Source organism: Trichechus manatus, unplaced genomic scaffold (genome assembly GCF_000243295.1).
Source record: "Trichechus manatus latirostris isolate Lorelei unplaced genomic scaffold, TriManLat1.0 scaffold00072, whole genome shotgun sequence".
Taxonomy (NCBI): Eukaryota; Metazoa; Chordata; class Mammalia; order Sirenia; family Trichechidae; genus Trichechus; species Trichechus manatus.
Genome location: NW_004444008.1, coordinates 11,744,337 through 11,767,730, shown reverse-complemented (window position 1 = coordinate 11,767,730; position 23,394 = coordinate 11,744,337). Strand labels below are relative to the sequence as shown.

General features: G+C 50.6%; 1 protein-coding gene across 1 annotated transcript in view; it reads right to left on the bottom strand.

Moving 5' to 3' along the window:
- Positions 1 to 971: 971 nt before the first annotated feature.
- Positions 972 to 23,394, bottom strand: part of TERT (telomerase reverse transcriptase) — a 51,201-nt gene continuing 28,778 nt past the window's right edge. Inside the window, exons 8-15 of the mRNA XM_023734818.1 lie at positions 23,241 to 23,326; positions 17,041 to 17,154; positions 13,221 to 13,292; positions 7,455 to 7,581; positions 6,686 to 6,747; positions 3,291 to 3,415; positions 1,776 to 1,913; positions 972 to 1,075 (exon numbers count right to left, since the gene is read on the bottom strand). Of these exons, the coding sequence (XP_023590586.1) occupies positions 972 to 1,075; positions 1,776 to 1,913; positions 3,291 to 3,415; positions 6,686 to 6,747; positions 7,455 to 7,581; positions 13,221 to 13,292; positions 17,041 to 17,154; positions 23,241 to 23,326 (828 nt within the window). The remainder of the gene's footprint in view (positions 1,076 to 1,775; positions 1,914 to 3,290; positions 3,416 to 6,685; positions 6,748 to 7,454; positions 7,582 to 13,220; positions 13,293 to 17,040; positions 17,155 to 23,240; positions 23,327 to 23,394) is intronic.

Sequence of the window (23,394 nt, the reverse complement as noted above, 5' to 3'; positions counted from 1 at the left end):
GGGAAGTGAGGTTAAGAGGGCAGAGCGCAGGCGGGAGGTGCAGGCGCTCGGGGACCAAGGCCCAAGAAGAGCAACAGGTGTTGTGGGCTGCGCGGGGCCCAGCAGAGCGTGGGGAGGAGTCTAGGAGGCAGAAGCGGCCGGTGCAGAGTCCCGGGCAGGCAAGTGGGCAGGCCGGGTGTGGACATTTAGGAGACAAGTGCGGGGCATGGAGGAAGGTCACAGGCATGCATGTGGCCAGGCGAAGGGCCTTAAACTGCTGACTCAGCCCTCTGCTGGCTGGAAAGCTTCATTTGGGGTGGATGCAGCCCTGGGGCCCATAAACCAAGGAGCTCGGATGATGGCTGGGGAGTGCTCACACGGCAGTTGTGGGTGGCAGGACCAGCCCAGCCCACGCCAGAGGCACTCCCGGTGCACCCCTGCACCGTTGGGGTGGGGGGGGACAAGCCTGCTGCAGCTGTAGCCTGAGGTATCATCGCTGAGTCTGAAAGTCAAGGTCCTCCGTGACAGCCCCTTGGCAAAGGGGGTGGGTGAGAGGCCCCAACACTGAGGGCCAGAGCGGATTTCAGTTCCCATCCCAAAGGCCGGTTCCTCCACTGCCCTGGATGTCACTAATAGCAATGCCTAATTGTAACTGTCACTAGTTGATCCAGGATGCACACCCTCGAGCCACTAGAGGGTCACGCTGGGTGGGCTCTCCTCCCAAGCCCAGGGCACCAGGATGGGGGCCCCCCACCACTGGTTCCACATCGGGGCAAGCCCCACCCCCAGGACAGCCCAGCCACCAGTGCGCTCCAGCAGCACAGGGAGCGGGGCAGGACAGCGGCCACAAAGAGCCTCCCCCGGCCGGCCAACCCAACAGTCCCTTCTCGAGTTCGTCTAAGGAGAAGCAGACCGATGGTGGCTGCTGGGGGCTCAAGCCCAAACCTGCCCTGGAGCTGGTCCCAGGCTGCAGGAGGGGCCTCCTGCCGCCATCAGTCCAGGATGGTCTTGAATTCGCTGCACAGGGACGGGGTGGTGGCGGCCTCCAGCAGGGCCATTGTGGCCTTCGGGATCTTGCGGCCCAGCTGCATCTTGGCTGCAAGAAAATGACTGAAGTGAGAGGCCCTGACGTGAGGCGAGTGCCCTTCCCCGTGGCCCAGGTGACAGCCGCTGCACTTACTGAGCTCTGACCCACTCCAGGCTCTGGGGGCTCAGTGAGGGGACATGCAGGTCTTCCAGTGCAGGGGAGAGGCCGGGAGGAGACTAGAGGGGGAGTGCAGGCCCGCCAGTGCAGGGGAGAGGAGACGAGAGGGGGGTGCAGGCCCGCCAGTGCAGGGGAGAGGAGACGAGAGGGGGAGTGCAGGCCTGCCAGTGCAGGGGAGAGGCGGGAGGAGATGGGGGGTAGTGCAGGCCTGCAAGGGTAGGGGAAAGGCAGGAAGGAGGCTGTGCAGTTTATTAGAGAGGAGGAGACGAGAGAGGGGGCGCAGGCCTCGGGGCTGCAGAGGAGGGGCAGAGGGCCCATGAGGTGGGAGCTAGAAGTAAACTGGCCCAGCGGTGTCCCAGCCCTCAGGGGGCAGGCGAGGGAGCCCATGACCCTGCAACACCCACTCGCTGTGGGAGCACCTTCTAAGTGTGGGTCTCAGATGCTCCCACCCCCCGCCAGATCAGACACTGGGGGGTGGCTATAATCTGCATTTCACTAGCAGCCAATGTCCCCGCACACCCCCCGCCCATCACCGCACAGACAAGGCTGCTGCTCCAGCATAGTGACAGGGCTTCCCTCTGCCCGGGCTCACTTGTCTTGAGTGTCCCCAACAGACACTTATAGGTGACTCGGTGGCGGGCCAGTTTGAGCAGGAAGGCATGGTGGCAGAGCCAGCGGGCCGCCTCAGAAGGGAATGGTCCCATGGCTCCAGGAGCACCCAGCAACATCCCTGCAGGTAAAAAGAGAAGTTAGGACCTGCCCACCCAGCCCCTGCCTTGCTCCCTCAGAGATCCTCTGTCTCAGACCTGCCGGCCATGCTCAGAGGCCCAGGACAGGCTGAGCCCAGGGTGGTGGCAGGCTGGCCAGGGGCAAGCAGGCGACCCCTTTCAGGGGCTGCACCAACACCAGCACCACAGAATCCTGCCAGCCAGAACGCTTCTGTTTCTCCAAATGAAATCTCCAAAACAGAAATAACCCAACAAAAAGTCAAACCGCCAACCGAGGACCACAGAGATGTGGCCTGGCCTGGATTCTGGACAACCAGAGGGGTCCGTGTGCAGAGCGGAAGGCGAGGAACTCCGTGAGGGTGCACCAGGACCTGGAGGGCGGGGTCCCGGAAGAAGAGAGCGGGCGCACTGCGGAGCGGGGCGTCCCCCATCACTTTTCTGCTCCTGAGATGGGAAGGGGGTCACTGGGAGTTGACAGGGACTCGGCTTCCTCCCAACAGGCCGGTCTAGGTCTGTGCAGGAGCCCCCATCACACACGGGGAGGACGGCGCGGGGTAGGGGCTGTCGGGCACAGGCTCCGAACGCCTGCTGTTGCCCCGCTTAGGCGCCCAGGCACTTGCCACCCAACGTGTGATGGACGAATGAAGGGAGAAGTTGTTGTTATTAGGTGCCGTTGAGTTAGTTCTGACTCACAGCTGCCCTATGTACAAAAGAAACACTGTGCGGTCCTGCGCCATCCTCACAATTGTTATGCTTGAGCCCACTGTGTCAATCCCTTGGCGACTGAAAACACCATGGCTTGGGTCAGATGCACCTTAGTCTTCAAGGTGATATCTTTGCTTTTCAACACTTGAAAGAGGTCTTTTGCAGCACAGCTGCCCAATGCAATGTGTCTTTTGATTTCCTGACTGCTACTTCCATGGGTATTGATTGTGGATCCAAGTAAAATGAAATCCTTGACAACTTCAGTCTTTTCTCCATTTATCATGATGTTGCTCATTGTTCCAGGGAGAAGGGCCGCTGCCAATTCCCCAACCTCCTCCCACCCACCCTGATCCCAAGAACCGCCTGCTCAGTCAGCAGGAGGCTAGGAGATTCATTCACCAGCAGGGGTGTCAGTAGCACAACCAGTTCTGGGTGCCTGAGGACCTCTAAATTTCCGAGCCCCACCCTCCCGAATGTCCTGACTTTCTGAACACCAAGAAGGCGGATGCTGCTTACACCAACAGTGGCACGCACAGGCCCATTTCGCTGCTAAGCAGTGTGAGCGCGCCCTTGGGCAGGGGCAACTCCATCTCACCAGCACCGCGGACAGCGACCCTCAAAACCCACACGGTGCCTGGGGCTCAGCCCTTCGTGGCCGCAGGCCCTGTGCATACCTGCGTTCTTGGTTTTCACAATGGAGTAGCAGCATAAGGCCGTGTCAGAGATGACCCTGAGGAAAAACGAGGGATTCTTTCCAACTTGCTGATTGAATGGGAGCTGGAGCACGCAGGCATGGAACCTAAGGGAGAGAGCAAGTGGCGTTAGGAAGGTCTCCAGGCTAAAACGTGTTTGTGTCTATGTGTGCATGTACACCTGTGCGTGTAGGCATGTGCATTCTATGCATGTATCTGTGTGCACGTGTGAATGTGTGCATATATGTGTAGATGTGTGTAGATGTCTACGTGTGCATGTGTTTATGTGCGTGTGCGTTAATATATATTATGTGTATGTGTGCACGTGTACATGTGCACATGTGTGTGTTTGCATGTACATGCTTATACCTGCATGTTTACATATGTAGGACTGTGTATGTGTACCTAAGGTGTAACTGTGTACATGCATGCGTGCATATATCTCTGTGCACATATGTGTCTGCTGTGTGCAGATGTGTGTACTGCATGTGTGTGCACAACCACATGACAAGTCCTCTGCCAGGTGCCTGAGTACCCGATCTCATCGCCTGCCTAAGCCCTTTCTGGAATATGTCAGATGTGTCTGTTATGGATTGAATTGTCTCTCCTAAAAATACATGTTGAAATCCTAAGCCCTGTACCTATGAATATGACCCTGTTTGGAACTAGGGGTTTTCTTCTGTTATGTGAATGAGGACAAACCAGGGTAGGGTGGGTCCTGAACCTAATCACTTCTGAGTGATACCAGGAGAAGAGTAAACACAGAGACACTCACAAGGGAAGAGGAAGACTATGATGGAGACAGATGCATCTACAAGGGTTGCCGGAAGCTACTAGAAGCTGAAGTTGACAAAGGAGGACCTCCCACTAGAGCCTCACCCTGATCTGGACTTCTAGCCTCCTGAACAGTAAGGAAGTGTCTGGTCTTTAGAGCTTCCCACTGGGGGTATTTGTTACAGCAGCACTCGGAGATTAAGACAGTGTATCGAGCAGACAAGCAATCTGATGTCACCCTCCCAATGACCCTCTGAGGTAGGGAGTATGTTCCCTGAAAGTCAAGTTCAGAAATGTTTTCTAAGAAAAGGTAAGTTGCCCAAGTCACTGGGTCAGGGGCCACACTACCAGGCCTGGGAGGGGACCACAACTGCAGGTGAAGGATCCTCCCAGGGGAGTAAGGCTGCTCAGCATCTGTCTGGAGGTCACAGTGCTCAGCACGGAGGAGGAAGAGGACCTCCATCGGGAGGATCTTCCATCCCCCAAGGCTCCAGCCCATGCCCAGAGGGGGCTCTGCCCCACACCCCCATCATGTTGGAGGCTTCCTCGAAGGACCAGGTCAGAGGGCACAGGCGAGGGTTGGGTCTGGGAGCCACATGAGCGAGCATAGCATCACCCGCTCTATCTGAACGAACACAGTCACGCCCAGCCTGTCCCCACTCCCCCGCCACTCTGTCTGTAGGACCATGGTCACCTCTGTGACATCACACCCAGCTCTTGTCCTCAATCCCCCTGCCACTCTGTCTGCAGGACCATGGTCACCACTGTGACGTCACACCTGGCTCCCGTCCCCACTCCCCTGCCACTCTGTCTGCAGGACCACGGTCACCACCGTGACATCACACCCAGCTCCCATCCCCACTCCCCTACCACTCTGTCTGCAGGACCACGGTCACCACCGTGACATCACACCCAGCTCCCATCCCCACTCCCCTACCACTCTGTCTGCAGGACCATGGTCACCACTGTGACATCACACCTGGCTCCCGTCCCCAATCCCCTGCCACTCTGTCTGCAGGACCACGGTCACCACCGTGACATCACACCTGGCTCCCGTCCCACTCCTCTGCCACTCTGTCTGCAGGACCACGGTCACCACCGTGACATCACACCCAGCTCTTGTCCTCAATCCCCCGGCCACTCTGTCTGCAGGACCACGGTCACCACCGTGACATCACACCCAGCTCTTGTCCTCAATCCCCCGGCCACTCTGTCTGCAGGACCACGGTCACCACCGTGACGTCACACCTGGCTCCCGTCCCCACTCTCCCTGTTTGAGGGACACAGGGAGGGTCCCCTCAGCACGCCCACATGCTCCCCTCTTACACATCTGAGGGAAGGCCACACTTGTGCTGGCTCTGCACCCACTGTTGTCTTCATGCCACTACACACCACTCTACCTGTGGGGCGCAGTGCTACCTGACGGTCCGCACATGAGACAAATGGTGCAGCCTCCCCAAACTCAGGGTCCCCACAGTGTCACCGAAGGGCAGCTGTCCTGAGCCAGGAGCCCATGGAGTAAGGGGCCCAGTGGTGGGGAGACAGTGTGATGCTGAGCTGAACACAGGAAAAGAAAGAGCAGGACCCCATTAGCTGAGTGCGGGTGACGTGTTGCCACCAGGGACCTGGGGGCTGGCCGCTGCCCACACCTCGAGTCCATCACCTGACTGATGTCAGCACTCCCCGAAGAAGCCCCAGCAAGCCACCGACCCTGAGAAAGATCTTGTGTGGATATTTCCCACTGATATTCCAAATATATTTCCGGAAAGGTGTCAAGGCAGCTTACACGCAAGAACGCAGGTGCATGGTCAGGAAAATGTAAAACTACAACCACAAAAAGACCAAAGAGAGAAGAAACGGCCCAAGGGCTGCAGGGGTTTCTAGAACTCAGCAAACGTGACTCTCGCACCTCTTGGTTCCCTGACTAAAAGGGGGACCAATGGGGCCCGTGGCCATCGATGCCGAGACACAGAGGCAGAGTCACTCTTTGGGGTAAAAAAGAGCTTTCCTAGAATGACGTTTTCACAGACGCATCTTTCACAGACCCTTATTTAATTGCTGTAACAGATTATAAGCCTGCTTCACAACAGATGCAGAAAATAATCCTTGCATGCCTCACCCCTGGGCAACCAGCTCTCTGCTGCTCCTTTCTGGGGTGCAGAGAGGTGGGGGTGCCAGCAAAGACTATTCTCTGTGCTCCCTTGGCCCCCAATCTCGCCAGAGGCCTTCTGCTCCCCCACACCCTCCCTGAGGGGCTGCCTTCCCTCCGCCCCCCTTACCCTTCTCTGAGGGTTCACCCTAACAGGTCTGTACCCTCCCTGGACGATCAGTGCCAGAACACGGGGACAACCCAGGACCACACTACTATCACACGGACAACAGGAAACGGGTACTTCTCAGGGAGCAGAGCACGACCAGAATGAAGAAGAGATGGCATCCGCTGCCAAAGAAACTCAACGGATACTGCTCTCTCCTAAGCCTCAGAAGCTCCAGCACAGAACACTGGGACAAAAGAACAGCAGAGGACTGCCTCTCCAGGGCCCCATCCCGACATCCCTGACCCTCTGCCTCCCTCTGGTGGCCACGTGACCCCAGTGACCCACCTGAAGGCCTGCAGGAGAAAGATCTTGTAAACATTGATGTAAACTGTCTGAAGACTGTTCACCTGGAGTTAAAAAGAAAGAGAGAGCACAGTAAAAATGTCCTTGGAATTTCTTCTCTGCTTTATCAACCAGTCAGTTGAATAACAGAGAGGAATTTTCTGATAGGAGACCAACCTGTTTCTCCAGCGGAGTCTAGCCCAGCCGGTATGGGGCAGCTTGCTACCCCACCTGTGGGACAGTGTCAGACCCGCTGTGTTCTGCCGGGCCCTCGGGGGCCAGGAGAAAGCCCGCACGTGCACGCCCACCCCACAGCCAGCCCCTCACCTTTGTGTGTCTAGTCCCAGAGCCCAGAGCCCACCAAGTGCCTCTGACTCTCCACACTCTTTACGGGAAGGACTGGGTGCCAAGGAGAGGGGAGTCGGCAACCAAGTTAAAGTGGACGGACACAAGTGTGCATGTACACACACTCACGTACACACGTATGCACACTCACAGACATGCACACCTGTGCACATACATGTGCCCATGCAGATGTGCACACACATGCACACTTAAGTATATACACACATGCATGTTCCTGCATACATGTGTACTCACACACACGCTTGCATACTCAAGCACTCATGCACACAGTTACACATACATGTACACACACACAACCACAGGGGCATGAACTGATAGCCATACAAACGTCACAATTCAGAATTTTAGGCCAGCAGGATCTCTTAGCTCTGGAATCTGTTCCGCCACATGCTGTCCACGTGCTCACCTGCAAATCCAGAAACAGACCGTGACACTTCAGCCGCAAGACTGCAAAGAGCTTGCGACGCATGTTTCTTCCGGCCTTGAAGCCGTGATTGAAGACAAGACTCGCCTTGATTGAGGTCCGTGCGTAACTGCAGACACAGAGGGGAGGGGAGGGAGCCTGTCAAACATGTGTCCACCTCACAGAGTCAAGCACGTGTCCACGTCACAGTGCCAAACACATTTACCTCACATCATTAAACGTGCGTCCGCCTCACAGCACCAAACTAAAGTCCACCTCCCAGCGCCAAACGTGAGTCTACCTCAAGCACTGAACATGTCCACCTCACATTCCAAACACGTGTCTACCTCACATCATTAAACGTGTGTCTACCTCACAGCACCAAACTAGAGACCACTTCCCAGTGCCAAATGTGAGTCCACCTCACTTTCCAAACATGTGTCTACCTCACATTATTAAACGTGTATCCACCTCACAGCACCAACTACGTGTCCACCTCACAGCACCAAATGTCTGAGTCCACCTCATAACACCAACTACATGTCCACCTCGCAGCACCAACGTGTATCCACCTCATAGTACCAAACGTGTGTCCACCTCACAGCCCTAAACGGGTGTCCACCTCACAGTGCCAAACAAGACGACATCACAGTGCCAGACGCGTGTCCACCTCACTTCACTGAGCACGTGTGTCCACCTCACAGCATCTAGCATGCATGTCCACCCCACAGCCAGCTCCCCAGCTTTGTGTGAAAGCCTGGCTCAGGAGAGCCCTCCCTATCCCCCGTCCTTCCCGCTTCCCACCCACCCATGTCCTGGTCACAGCAAGTACGACACGCTGCACACATGTCCGGCTGACGGTAAGCGGTCATGGTCACAACTCGGAGCCCTGGGCAAGCCCTCGTGCACGCTCATGCACTGACGCACGCCGACTGTGCTCACACACATATGCACACACACGCTCAGGGACTGGGCTGACCGCCTCGGTTGTCTAAGCCCCGGCTGGTTTCACAGGTCCATTAGTGGAAAACAAGTGAGATAAAACCAGCACACGACTCAGCCAACAACGCAAATCATGCAAAACCCACAGAGCCGCTGGCTGCTGGGCTCCCTCGAGCCGACACTCATCTGACTTGGCGCTCGGGGATGTTTCTAAGCACAAAGAAGCCACGCTGTGGTCTGAGCCCAGAGACGCAGAGGAAGGAGGCCGCTATCGCTACATGGGGCGTAAGGAAGACCCTACGCAGGCGCCCACGGATGGCATCCACGACCCGGCGCATCTCCCAAAACCGCCTGGAGTTTGAATCTGTGCAACGGCAGTTTCAGTCCCAAAGAAGGTGCCTCCTTGCACGCCCCCTGCGTAATGAGGACAACTGAGCACAGGATGGCCCCCCAGCAGTGGGGGCGCCGCCTATGGGCGTCCAGCCTGGGGAATGTCCCACAGCCTCGGCCTACACAAGCTCGTTCCTGCTTCTCCCCACTTAATGCATTTCTTCCAGCAGGAATTTTGCAACTTTTTCTTTTTTCTTTTAACAACATGCATATAACAAAAGCAATGCCATGTGGCAGGCCCGTTTTCTGCCTCACCAGACATCCCACCCCTCCCCGTGGGGAGACTGACGGGGGTGGCCTGAGAGCGACTCTGGTCCACCTACACTCAGGGAAGTGCAGGCATCACTTCTGCATGTCAGAAGCCGTCCTTGCCCTGCCACCTGCTCTGCCCCTGCTGATGCATCAGGTGATGTCCCCAACAGGACCGCCCACAGCCTGGGCCTGGATGAGGAGGGCCGGAGCAGAGCCACAGCTGGCCCCGGGCATGCACAGCGAGCAAGGAATGACCTCCGCAGCACGGGCTCATCTGTATCTCCGCATGTCTGCCACCAGCCACTGACACATCATAAGGCTGCAGCATAGCCCAGCTGGTGTGACCGCACACGCATCCGCGCGATGAGAAATGTGGGAGACGCGGGAGAGTACAAGGAAAATGTTCTCTCACCACTATCGACAAGAAGTCCCTGGGTGCTGCCAACGGTTAACATGCTTGGCTGTATCTGAAAGGTTGGAGGTTCACATCCACCCAGAGGTGCCTCGGAAGAAAGGCCTGGCAATCTACTGCCAAAAAAATCAGCCATTGAAAAACCTGTGAAGCACAGTTCTACTCTGACACACCACTGGGGTTGCCATGAGTCGGAGTCGACTCACCAGCAACTGGGTGCTGGGTCACCAACATCAACATCTGCCTAGTCACTGTCCTCAGACGCACATACACAAAGACAGACATGTGTGATCTATATAATTCACACCATTGGGAGGCAGAGCTCATATCCTGCTTGTAAACACTGTTATATTGAAAGAATGCTTCACGTTATTAAATATTCTTTCAGCACATGATGTGAATGGCAGAATGAGGTTTCCCGTGGGGGCACAAAATAATCTACTTTATCTACTTATCTAGGTCGTTTCATTATCTGCCGTTATGAGACATGCTACTCTGAATATTTAAAATGTTTAAGTAAAGTCTTTGAAAATATCTCTGGTTACTTCTTAAGGATAGATTTCTAGAAGTAGAATTACTGGAGAAAAAATACATGACTATTTTAAGGACTTTAATATGAATAAGGGGCTTTCCAGAAACTATTGCCCTGAGATCATCTTTGAACCTTAAACCAAAACTATCCCCCGAAGTCTTCTTAAAACCAAACAACAGTTGAGCTTAACTAGCAAGGAATGTCTGCCTTTTGAAGAACTATCTACATGGGATCGAATTGATAACAGCAATTTGATAGACTAGATAGGAAGCTTAGGGGGCAGTGAGTTTATGTTAATAGGAGAACAACTCAGAAAAGGAGGGTGAGCATGGTTGCACAGCATGAAGAATGTAATCAGCGCCACTGAACGGTACATGGAGAAACTGCTGAACGGGTGAGTGTTCTGCTGTGTATATGCTCAACACCAAAACACAAAATAAATCATCTTAAAAATAATAATAAAAAAGACACATTATCCCGAACATTTAAAAATGTCACAAGTAAAATCTTTGATAACATCTCTGGCTATTTCTTTAGGACAGATTTTTAGAAGTGGAATTACTGGGAAGAAAATGTATGAACATTTTAAGGTCTTTAATGCGAATAAGCTGCTTTCCAGAAAACTTGTGCCAGTCCGCGCTCCCCTCAGAAATGCATCAGAGTGGCTTCTCCCTCACCCCACCTCGATCAGCAACCAACCAAAACTCAAACCATTGCCGTCGAGTCGATTTCAACTCCTAGTGACGCTACAGGACAGAGTAGAACTGCCGCACAGGGTTTTCAAGGAGCGGCTGGTAGATTCGAACTGCCGACTTTTTGGTTAGTTGCCTGAGAGCTTAACCACTGCGCCACCTTGATGACATGAGCCCGGAAAAGGAACTGCAATTTCAGGGGGAAAATGGTACCTCACTGTTGTTTTAAATTGGGTTTTTTTTGACAACTAAATCGATAAAACCTTCTCAATTGTTTGTTTAGCATCTATCTCTCTTTCTTCTACGAACCGTCTGCCCATGACCGTTCTCATATTTTTCTGGACCAGTGTTTGTTGTAAATCTTTTTCCGGTTTGCTCCAAGCCGTCCAGGATGGCCACAAAGCGGGTGCTGAAGGGTGCACCTTGCGATAAAGAGACCCCCATCAAACGGCTGCACGAAGTCTCTATGTTAAGATCCACCCAGCGTCTGAGAGATGCTGCCATCCCCGTGTCTGCCCCACAATTTCCTTCTCCGAAGGGAAAGCCCAGAGGAACCCCCACCGCGCTAGTTACTTCACTCCTGAGAGAAGGACACACTTCCGCCCGCCCCGAGAAGGAAAGTTTCGACCTAGGCAGAAAGGTGGGCCCCCACGCCCACGAGCCTTTCAGGATTAGCGATCACCTGCCTCTCTGGGAGCAGGAATGGGACTGGACCAGCTTCCCCACCTGACCAGGTGTGCTCACCTGGAGTAGTCACAGAAGACCTCCAGGGTCCGGGTGTCGAGCAGCAGGCCGCACCAGGGGAACAAGCAGTGGGCTGGCAGCTGAAGGATGGCCGCGTGGCCTGGGCCATCGTCCACGGGGAAATTCACCACCGTCTTCCGCAAGTTGATCACACAGCCATACTCTGGGACGCCTCTCACCAGGGTCCTGGGTCAGAAGGCAGCGTTAGCCAGCGGGGTAGAAGGACTGTCACCAAAGGGGAATGCTAAAGCACTCGTTAAACGTTACACAGAACTCAGAGAGGCAGCCCGGAGGAATAGGGAGTGCCAGGACTGGGCGGGGACCCCAAAGAAAGGACATGGCCCTGCTTTGGGCTCCATCATGGGGGCTCATCCTCGAGAGGCCTGATCATGTGCCAATCACTCAAGACCAGGGTGGCCGCGCGGGGCTGTGCTCAGAAGGTCACAGAGGCAGACAGCAGTGAAGGAGCAGCAGCAGGGACTTACAAAGGAAACCTTGGTGGCGCAGTGGTTAAGAGCTACGGCTGCTAACCAAAAGGTCGGCAGTTTGAACCACCAGGCCCTCCTTGGAAACTCTACAGGGCAGTTCTACTCCGTCCTATGGGGTCACTGTGAGTCAGAATCGACTTGATAGCAATGGGTTTGGTTTGGTTTTGGTTAACTTACAAAGGGGCTCCATGGGATGCTAGCTCCTAGAGTAATGTTACGGAATTGTGTCCCTCAAAAGATATGTTGAAATCCTAACCTCTGTACCTGTAAATAGGAGCCCTGGTGATGCAGTGGTTAAAGTGCCCGGCTGCTAACCAAAAGGTCAGCGGTTCGAACCCAGCAGTTGCTCCGTGGGAGAAAGATGTGGCAGTCTGCTTCCATAAAGATTTACAGCCTTGAAAACTCTATGGGGGCAGTTCTACTCTGTCCTGGAGGGTCACTAGAGTCAGAATCGACTCCATGGGGGTGGGTTTGGTCTTTTGGTACCTGCAGATATGCTCTTGTTTGGAAATAGGGGCTTCCTTTTGTGTTGATGAGGTCATTCCAGAGCAGAGTGGGTCCTAAATTTAATCAATTCTGAGTGGTGTCTATAAAAAGAGCAGAACAGAGACAGAGACACACACGGAGGAAGACGAACCTGTCCACAAGCAAAGGGACACCAGAAACTAGGAGAGAGGCCCACAGAAAAAGTGACACAGCCGACTGAGACCCTGACTTGGATTTTTAGCCTCCAGAACCATGAGAAAAGAAATGTCTGCCTTTTAAAACACCCACTTGTGGGAGTTCTGTTACAGCGGCCCTAGGGAGCTAAGACGCCTGGGGCTCACTGCTGTCTTCCCTGGCCTTCCCCTGCACGGGAAAGGCGGCGCTGGCCTGTGGCTGTGAGCACACCCGCCACCCTTCGGCCTATCTGCACAACCATGCGGCCTCTGCCCTCCATGGGGCCTTGGAAGCTGCATCCCCGATGCTGCCAGGTGCTACTTAGGAGGGATGCTGAGATGCAGTGGAAAGAACAGAAGCTGAGACTTAGAGAACTGATTTAAAAAAAAAAAAAGTTGCCATCGAGTGGGTTCCAACTCATGGTGACCCCGTGCATGTCAGAGTAGAACTGTGCTCCGCCGAAATTTCAACGGTTGATTTTTGGGAAGTAGTTCACCAGGCCTTTCTTCTGAGGCATCTCTGGGTGGACTCGAACCGCTAACCTTTTGGTTAGCGGCCAAGTGCATTAACCAACTGCCCCACCCAGGGACTCCAACTGCTTCCTAATTGCACGAGTAGTGCTAATTCCACAGACTCCGTGAAAGCAGTTACACGTACCTGAGAAAGGCTTTAGCTTGTGTTAGATGCGGTGTCACCAACAAAAAATCATCAACCAGACGCAAGAGCAACCTAAAAGAAGAAGAAAAAACGCTGAACGAAATTTGACCTTTCCTTTCTACACAGTATGTCTAGAGAGGATTGAATGCAGAAAAAATTAAATATGTGAATTCGCACGGACAAGTAACGTTCTACAAAGGGTTCAGGAGAATTTAAATTTCTAACAGGAAACGCTCTCTGTTTAATTCACCCCAGGATTAAGAAACAGGTACACGAGCATAGCTGTGGGTCTTTGGGGCCCCACCTGGACAGGTGACAAGGCACCTCCACATCAGGCACAGTGCAGTGACATCGTATCCCCAATTCTAGAGTGGCCCCGAATCCCAGCCCAGGACCCTGGGGCCATGGACCCCACCAAGCGCTGTCAGCACAGGGGGCACCCCTCCACGTGCTGCCAGGTTCAGTCTTTCTTTTACATATTTATTTCAGTCTGGATTTTAAACCTTAATTAAGAACCGCGAGCAAATGGACATGTGCTGTAAGTAGAACTAGACATGAGAAAGGGGCGTAGGTACGCCACCATTCACTGCAGCAGTGTTCACAACAGCCAGAAGGTAGGAACCACCCAAGTGTCCATCCACGGACGAATAAATAAACAAAATCCGGTTTATCCGTGCAACGGAATATTACGCAGCCATAAAGAGAAATGAAGCGCTGATACACACCACAACACGGATGAACCCTGAACACAGGCTGAGTGAAACAAGTCACACACAAACGGACCAACACCGTGTGATCCCACTTACCTGAAGAATCCAGAAGAGGAAAATACAGACAGACTGAAGTTTATTAGCGGTTATTAGGAGCCCTGGTGGCACAGTGGTTAAGCGCTCAGCTGCTAACCAAAAGGTCGGCTGTTCGAATCCACCAGCCACTCCTTGGAAACCCTATGGGGCAGTTCCACTCTGTCCTATAGGGTCACTATGAGTCGGGTTTGGTTTTTTGGGCAGGGGCATGTGGGGAGGGGGAGAAAGGGGAGTCACTGTTGAGCAGGTATTGAGTTTCTGTTAAGAGCGATGGAAAACTTTGGAAATGGATAGTGGTGATGGTTGTACAACATGGGGAATGTAAATAATGTTACTGAACTGTACGCACGAAAGACTAAAACGCAAACGTTTTGTTATATCTATTTCCCCACAGTAACTTTTTTTAAAAAAGGATGCACAGGACATTAAACCTGGAGACACCCGAAAGGTGGGGGAGAGGTGGCAGTACGCCCCACAACACCCGCTTTTTTCTCCATTTGCCATTTATGTTATTTTCATAATAAAAAACTCACTGTGGCTGACCAAAGCCTTCTGATAGCGCAATACTATTAGGCTGACCCAATATTTAGGAGCATCACGGTAACATTTTAAAATTTAGACCCCAGTTCAGAACCTCTGAGTATGAGGCAGGACAGGCGTAAGCCCACTGCCAACCCCTGTGGGGCAATGGGAGGGTGCTCACAGTGGAAGCCTCTGCATCAGCCTTGTTTTCCCCAAGGACCTTCAACCAATGACAGAGTATACTAAAGGAACATGGTGATTTCTCATACGTCTAATTCAGACATCAGTCCGTCAGAGTACCCTTCTTCCCCCAGTGAGTGTCTTAGTCATCTAGTGCTACTGTAACAGAAATACCACAAGTGGATGGCTTTAACAAAGAGAAATTTATTTTCTCACAGTCTAGTAGGCTAGAAGTCCAAATTCAGGGCGTCAGCTCCAGGGGAAGGCTTTCTCTCTATGGGCTCTGGATGTCTTTCTCATCAATCTTCCCCTGGACTAGGAGCTTCTCTGTGCAGGAACCCCGGGTCCAAACGATGTGCTTTGCTCCTGGTGCTTCTTTCTTGGTGGTATGAAGTCCCCAGCTCTCTGCTTGCTTTCATCTCTTGTAAGATAAAAGGTGGTGCAGGCCACACCCCGGGGAAACTCCCTTTGCATTGGATCAGGGATGTGACCTTAGTAAGGGTGTTACAATCCCACCCTAATCCTCTTTAACATAAAATTACAATCACAAAATGGAGGACAATCACACAATACTGGGGATCATGGCCTAACCAAATTGACACATATTTTTGTGTGACACAATTCAATCCATGATAGGGAGCATCCCCTGAGCACGCCCAATAGGAGCAGGGCTGTGGGTCTCCTCCCGCATTTGCGCTTAAAGCCATTTAGAATTCTATTTACAAGATCTGCTTTGGAAAGAAGAGGATCTATCATCGTCAGGTTAAGACAAAACACTTGTCTCTGTTGTTGTTTGCTGCCATTGAGCGGGCCCCCGACTCATGGCGACCCCATGCACAATGGAATAAAATGTTGCTGGGTCCCACACCATCCCCACAATTGGCTGCAGTTTACATCATTGTGATCCATAGGGATTTCACTGGCTGATTTTTAGAAGTAGATCACCAGGCCTTTCTTCCTGGTCTTAGTCCAGAAGCTCCGCCAAAACCTGCTCAGCATCATAGCCACACACAAGCATCTACTGACAGACAGGTGGTGGCTGTACATGAATCCCATTGGCCATGAATCGACACCAGGTCTTCCACATGGAAGGCGGGAATCCTACCGCTGAACCACCGCTGCTCCCTTGTAATATCTGTTGTTGTTAGGTGCCGTTGAGTCGGTTCCAACTCAAACCACCTTACGTACAATAGAATGAAACACTGCCCGGTCCTGCACCATGCCCACAATCATTATGCTTGAGCCCATTGCTGCAGCCACTGTATCAATCCATCTTGTCGAGGGTCTTCCTCTTTTTCGTTGGCCCTCTACTTTACCAAACAAGATGTCCTTCTCCAGGGACTCACCCCTCCTAACAACACCTCCAAAGTATGTAAGACATAGTCTCGCCATCCTTGCTTCTAAGGAGCATTCTGGTTGTACTTCCAAGACAGATTTGTTCGCTCTTTTGGTAGTCCATGGTATATTTGATATTCTTTGCCAACACCACAATTCAAAGGTGTCAATTCTTCTTCGGTCTTCCTTATTCATTGTCCAGCTTTCGCATGCATATGATGTGACTGAAAATACCACAGCTTGGTCAGGCGCACCTTAGTCTTCAAGGTGACATCTTTGCTTTTGAACACTTTAAAGCAGTCTTTTGCAGTAGATTTGCCCAGTGCAATGTGTCTTTTGATTTCTTGACTGCTGCTTCCGTGGGTGTTGATTGTGGATCCAAGTAAAATAAAATCCTTGACTACTTCAATCTTTTCTCCATTTATCATGATGTTGTTTACTGGTCCAGTTGTGAGGATTTTTGTTTTCGTTATGTTGAGGTGTATGTAATCCACACTCAAGGCTGTGTGTGGTCTTTGATCTTCATCAGTAAGTGCTTCAAGTCCTCCTCACATTCAGCAAGCAAGGTTGTGTCATCTGCATAACACAGGTTGTTATTGAGTCTTCCTCCAGTCCTGATGCCCCATTCTTCTTCATACAGTTCTAGTGGTAATGTCTAAAAAAATCAAAAACACTCATTGCCGTCGAGTCGATTCTGACTTATAGCGACCCTATAAGACAGAGTAGAACTGCCCCATAGGGTTTCCAAGGAGCAGCTGGTGGATTTGAATTGCCAACCTTTTGGTTAGCAGCCGAGCTCTTAACCACTGGACCACCAGGGCTCCTTGTAATGTCTAACCAAAACCAAAACCAAAACCAAACTCACTGCTGTCAAGTCAATTCTGACTCATGGAGGACCGGAAATACTAAAGGCGTTGAAAGCAAATTGATATACACAAATGCTATCACTCAAGGAGAGACAGAGGAGAATCAGCTACCCATCCTGCTGGATTCCAGAAAACAGCTTGTTCTCCATGTCTCCGTAGCAGAAGCTACAAAGCAGAGTGGACAGCATGGAGCCTTGTGGGATCCCCTGGCACTGGATGTAGTACCTAGAGAGAGAGGAGCAAGATGCAGAGTTAGAAAGGCAGCAGACCACGTTGGGCTTTGTATTTCTATCACACACAACACACACATGTATGCATGCATGTGTAAAGACAGGTAGCTAGAAAGACAGACAGACGGATGGCCAATGGTCTTTATCGCTGTCTGTAAATACCTAAGTTACATGCTGTATTTGCAGACACAATCCCCTATTCTCCGTTGTTCCTGAAATGGGATCACTAAAGTGGGAATATTCGGAGTGCAATTACATCCTTGTGCTCTGATTCCTGTTGTTGGTGTTAGTTGCTGTCATCATAGTAACTTTCATTAATTTTTAAAATTTTAAGGAGTTTACATAAACAACCAGGTGTCTGGACTGAAGGAATACGAATCTAGACTCATTTCTTTTTTAACTTCTGCCTACTTAAAGACGGCTTGCCTTACGTGTTAACAGCTACGTGCAAAACGCTTATAGACTTTTCCTTGGTTTTACAACGATCAACAAAAAACACTGAAACTCTCCAATCAAACACGTGTACAAGGACTTGGGGGTGGGTGGGTACTTTTGGAAAACAGTGAGAGCAAAGTAACATCCTGGACTAGAAAGGGACCCGCAGAAGGAGCGTGGCCCTCACGTAACTCGTGACGAGTCACCTGTAATCTCTGGAGTTAGACTTCCCGCCTATAAAATGCAGCTTTTAACTTCCTTTAGAGGTGTAATTTATTTTTAGGAAACATTGTAGGTTGCCACCTTAAAAATATAATCATTACTTTTTAGTCTAAATATCATATTGATATATACGATTATGGTTTTTAACCTTTTCATTGACATATAACACGGAAAGAGACAAGCACATGCTTTTTTAAGAGTACAGCCAGCTCAGTGAATTCTCACATAGTGAAAGTGCCCGTGTAAGCCCCCCAGGTCAAGAAATGGAAGAAAACACTTAGCTTTAAAAAAAAAAAAAACCAAACCCATTGCCGTTGAGTCGATTCTGACTTACAGCTATACAAATTTTGAAAATGTTTTTTTAAAAAATGTTTTTGTTGAGAATATATGCAGCAAAACATACACCAATTTAACAATTTCTACACGTACAGTTCAGTGACTGATTACATTGTTCGAGTTTGTACATTCTCGTCCTTTTCTCAGTTGTTCCTCCTCCATTAACATAAACTCACTGCCCGCTAAGTTTCCTATTTAATCTTTCTAGTTGCTGTTGTCAATTTGATCCCATAGAGACAGATCTTGAAAGAGCACAATGCTCAAGGCAGACATTCTTTACTAGTTCAGCTAAACTATTGTTTGGTTTTAAGAAGATTTCAGGGGATATTTTTGGTTTAAGGTTTAAAGATTATCTCAGGGCAATAGTTTCAGGGGTTCATCCAACCTCCATGGCTCCAGAAAGTCTGGAGTCCATGAGAATTTGAAATTCTGTTCTGTATTTTCTCCCTTTTGATCAGGGTTCTTCTATAGAATCTTTGATTAAAATACCCGGTACTGGTAGCCGGGCACCATCCAGTTCTGGTCTCATGGCAAAGGAAGCAGTTGTTCATGGAGGCAATCAGCCACACATTCCATTTCCTCCTCCTATTCCTGACTCTCCTTTTTCCTCTGTGGCTCTAGGCAAACAGAGACCAACTGTTGTGCCTTGGATGGCTGCTTATAGGCTCTTAATATTCCAGGCACTACACACTGAACTAGGAGGTAGAACAGAAGCCTAAACATGATATTAGACCAACTAAGAGGGATGTCCCATGAAACCATGACCCTACACCTCCAAACCAAGGAACCAAATCCCACGAGGTTTCAGTTGTACATAAACAGCCTCAGCAGCTACTTCTTTTGTTGTTGTTGTAAATATATCACACCACTTTTCCTGAATCAACTTTTTACAGGTGTACAACTTACTAACAGTAACTACATTAATCATATGTGTAACCCTAACCTTAACCAATGTGATTTTTCCATCACTGTAAACCAAAACTCAGTGCAATGGTCTCTTTGTCCCCCTCCCTCCTGGCCCTGGTCACCACTAATCAACTTTGGTCTCTATATATTTGCCTGTTCATCTTTTTATGGAGCCCTGGTGGCACAGTGGTTAAGAGCTTGGCTGCTGACCAAAAGGCTGCCAGTTCAAATCCACCAGCCACTCCTTGGAAACCCTATAGGGCAGTTCTATTCTGTCCTATAGCGTCGCTATGAGCCAGAATCAACTTGATGGCAACAAGTTTTTTTGGTTTTATCTTTTTATATAAGGGAGGCCATATAATATTTGTCCTCTTCTGATTGACTTATTTCACTTAGCATGTCTTCAAGCTTCATCCATATAGTAGCCTGTATCAAGACTTCATTTCTCTTACTGGCTGAGCAGTATTCCACTGCATGTATGTACCACATTTTGAGTTTCAACTCATCTGTTGTTGGGCATTTAGGTTGTCTCCACCTTTTGGCTATTGTGAATAGTGCTGCAATGAACATTGGTGTACAAGTATGTGTTTGCGTCTCTGCTTTCAAGTCTTTTCGGTATATATCTGGGTCATATGGAGCCCCGGTGGTGTAGTGGTTAAGAGCCTGGCTGCTAACCAAAAGGTCAGCAGTTCAAATCCACCAGCTGCTCCTTAGAAACCCTATGGGGCAGTTCCACCATGGTCCTATAGGGTTGCTATGAGTCAAAGCAACTCAATGGCACCTAACAACAACAGTAGTTCTATTTGTAGTTTTTTGAGGAACCACCACACCGTTTTCCACAATGTCTGTACCATTTTGCATTCCCACCAGAATGGATAAGGGTTTCAATTTCCCCAAATCCTCGCCAACATTTTTTTTTTTTTTTTACCTTGGGCATCCTAGCGGGAATGAAATAGTATCTCACTGTGATTTTGATTTGCATCTGTCTGATGGCTAATGACGGTGAGCATCTTTTCATGTGTCTGGGGGTCATTTGAATGTCCTCTTTGGTGAAATGTCTATTCAAGCCCTTTGCCCATTTTTTGGATTGGGTTGTCTTTTTGTTGTCCAGCTGTTGAAGTTTTACATATTTTTTTTGTTATTAGATTCTTATCAGATATATGGTTTCTGAAGGGTTCTCCAGTTGGTAGCTTGTCTTTTCACTGTTCTCGTAAAGTCTTCTGATGAATAAAAGTTTTTAATTTTTATGAGGTTCCATTTATCTATTTTATCTTTTGCTGTTTGTGCTTTTCTTAGTAGATAATCCGTTGTTAAAAGCTGCAGCCCTGGTGGTGCAGTGGTTAAGGCGCTCAGCTGCTAACCAAAAGGCCGGCGGTTCGAACCCACCAACTGCGAAAGATGCGGCAGTCTGCTTTGGTAAAGATTTACAGCCTTGGGAATCCTTTGGCGTCTCTATGAGTTGGAATCGACTCAATGGCAGGGCTTTGTTAAAAGCTAGGCCCACATTATAGGCTTGCATTGTGTCCCCCAAAAATGCGTGCCAACTTGGCTAGTCCATGATTCCCAGTATTGTGTGACTGTCCACCATTTTGTCATCTGATGTGATTTTCCTATGTTTTGTAAATCCTACCTCTGATATTAATGAGGTGGAATTAGTGGCAGTCATGTTAATGAGGCAGGACTCAATCTGCAAGATTAGGTTGTGCTTTCAGTCAATCTCTTTTGAGATATAAAAGAGAGAATTGAGCAGAGAGACATGGAGACCTCATACCGCCAAGAGAATAGCGTGTCCTCGGGACCTGGGGTTCCTGCGCTGAGAAGCTCCTTGACCAAGGCAGACTGATGACAAGGACCTTCCCTCAGAGCCGAGAGAGAGAGAAAAGCTTCCCCTGGAGCTGACACCCTGAAATTGGACTTGTAGCCTACTAGACTATGAGAGAATAAATATCTCTTTGTTAAAGCCATCCACTTGTGGTATTTCTATTATAGCAGCACTAGATGACTAAGACAGCTGGACAGTATTGCCCCTGCATTTTCTTCTAAGAATGTTATGGTTTTAGTTGTCACATTTAGGTCTTTAATCCATTTTGAATTTTTGTGTATGGTGTGAGGCATGGATCCTGTTTCATTTTTTAAAATGTTTTCATTATACAGGGGCCATACTGGACGCCGGCGGGAACATGAGCTTCATGTCACATGGTGGGGCTCTGATAACAGGGCAGAGCCGTCCCCCGGACATGGCAACGTGGTGTGGGTCCAGACTGACCGCATTCTGCGTGATCCCTGCGCACTGTAGGATCTGTTTTTATAAACTGCAAAGCCAGGCAAAGAAGTCTCTGTAGCAGCGGGTCTGCCGGAGGACAAACGGAGTGGGCAGTGGGAGAGGGGTTGCAGGTAGAGCTTTTTCAGTTGAGAAGAAAGTACTCTCTTGACCCGGGTGCTGTCTGCACACGTGCTCAGGCGTGTCCTTTGTGAAAATTCACTGTACAGTGCACTGTGATTTGTGCCCTCTCAATATGTATATTTCATTAAAAGCTTCCAAGAAATTGGTGCAGAGTATTGTTTGACAGGAGCGGTTCATGTCCACCCAACCTTCAATGACCTTTGACATGGCCCTGGAATCCCTCCAAATCCCCTGCTGCCATCAGAAACACTGACGTTACAAACTGGAGCCCCCACAACGCTCTTGCCCAGTGAAGGGTTTGGTTTTGCTTGCACGATGTTTAAAAACTACCTGCCGGTGTTTAAATGGCAAAGGACTTCACATAACCCTGGGATGCTCAGCTTCTATTAAACAGTGAAAGTCCCATCAACCCTGGGCCCTGACCCCCTCGAGGCCAGGGTCTGCTGCAGCGAGGCAGTGTGCTCCCGTCCCTTCAGCCACAGCTCTGAGTACCTCCATCGGGGGCTCAGCAGGGGCCCCACAGGAGGAGCAGGCTGTGGGGAAAGCACTCCACTTTACAGATGGGAAACTGCCATCATCGACGACAGTGAGCCCACGCCCAAGACTACACAGACAGGACAAAAACTGGGTAATGAGGCTTTGAAGAACAAATGCTGGAGGAGAGTACCTGCAGGAATAAAAACTGGATAAAGGTACTTTTTTATAAGCCAAAGTAAAATCATGTCTGAGATTTAGCCACTGCAATAATAGGACAGGAGTCCCAGGGTGGTGCAATTGATTACTAGCCAAAAGGTTGGCAGTCTGAACCCACCCAGAGGTGCCTGGGAAGACAGGCCTGGTGATCTGCTTCTGAAAGGTCACAGCCTTGAAAACCTTATGGGGCAGTTCTACTCTGCACACTTGGAGTCGTCATGAGTCACACTCGACTTAACAGCAACCAACAACAACAGAATAACAGGGCACTTACAAGCCAAATGCTGAAACGCTCAACCATGTCCCTGGAACAGAACACTAGATGTCCACGCTCTCGTGCAGGTTGGATCTATCACGAGACCGTTCCTCAGCACAGGAACAGATCTGAATTCCTCTTTTCCCTCTCTGATGCCTGGCACACTCCTGGTCTGCGTCAGGGGCAGCACCCTGAGCTGGTGCTCCCAGGTCTGGGTGAGTCTAGGAAGGCCTAATGTTCCGCTGGAGGAGGTGGGGAAGGAAACCAGGGGGCTGCCGAGGAGAAGGGAGTCCTGGGAGGTGCCAACAGTTAATGTGCTTGGTTGCTAACTGGAAGGTTGGTGGTTCGAACCCACCTAGTGGCTCTGCAGGAAAAAGACCTGGTGATCTGCTCCTGTAAAGATTACATCCTAGGAAACTATGGGGACAGCTCTACTCTGTATACCACATGGGGTTGCTATGAGTCAAAATCGACTCAATGGCACCTAATGACAACAATGACCAAGAAAGGAGTCCCTGGGTGGTGCAAACAGTTAACGCGCTCAGCTGCTAACTGGAAGTTTGGAGGCTGGCATCCACCTGCAGGCGCCTCAGAAGAAAGGCCTGGCAATCTACTTCAGAAAAATCAGCCACTGCAAAACCCTACGGATGCCATTCTACTGACACGCGTGGGGTCACCATGAGTTGGGATGGACTCGGCAACTGGTTTGTTGGTTTTTTGACAAAGAAGAGGGAGCAGGACAGAGTGACTGACAGGCAGGAGGGGGCAGGAGGAAAGAGCAGAGGCGGACAGAGATGACGAGGGAGGAGGAGGACGACCACCCACTCACTTGCCCCGGATCTTTATGACGTTGTTGTGCACCAAGTGCAGGAAGAAATCGAAAAGGCCGCTGGCGGGCTCGTTTAAGGAGGAGCTCTGGAACGGCAAACAGGAAGCACATGGGCGGGTCAGTGGGGATGGGCGTGACGGTTCCCAGGGCGCGG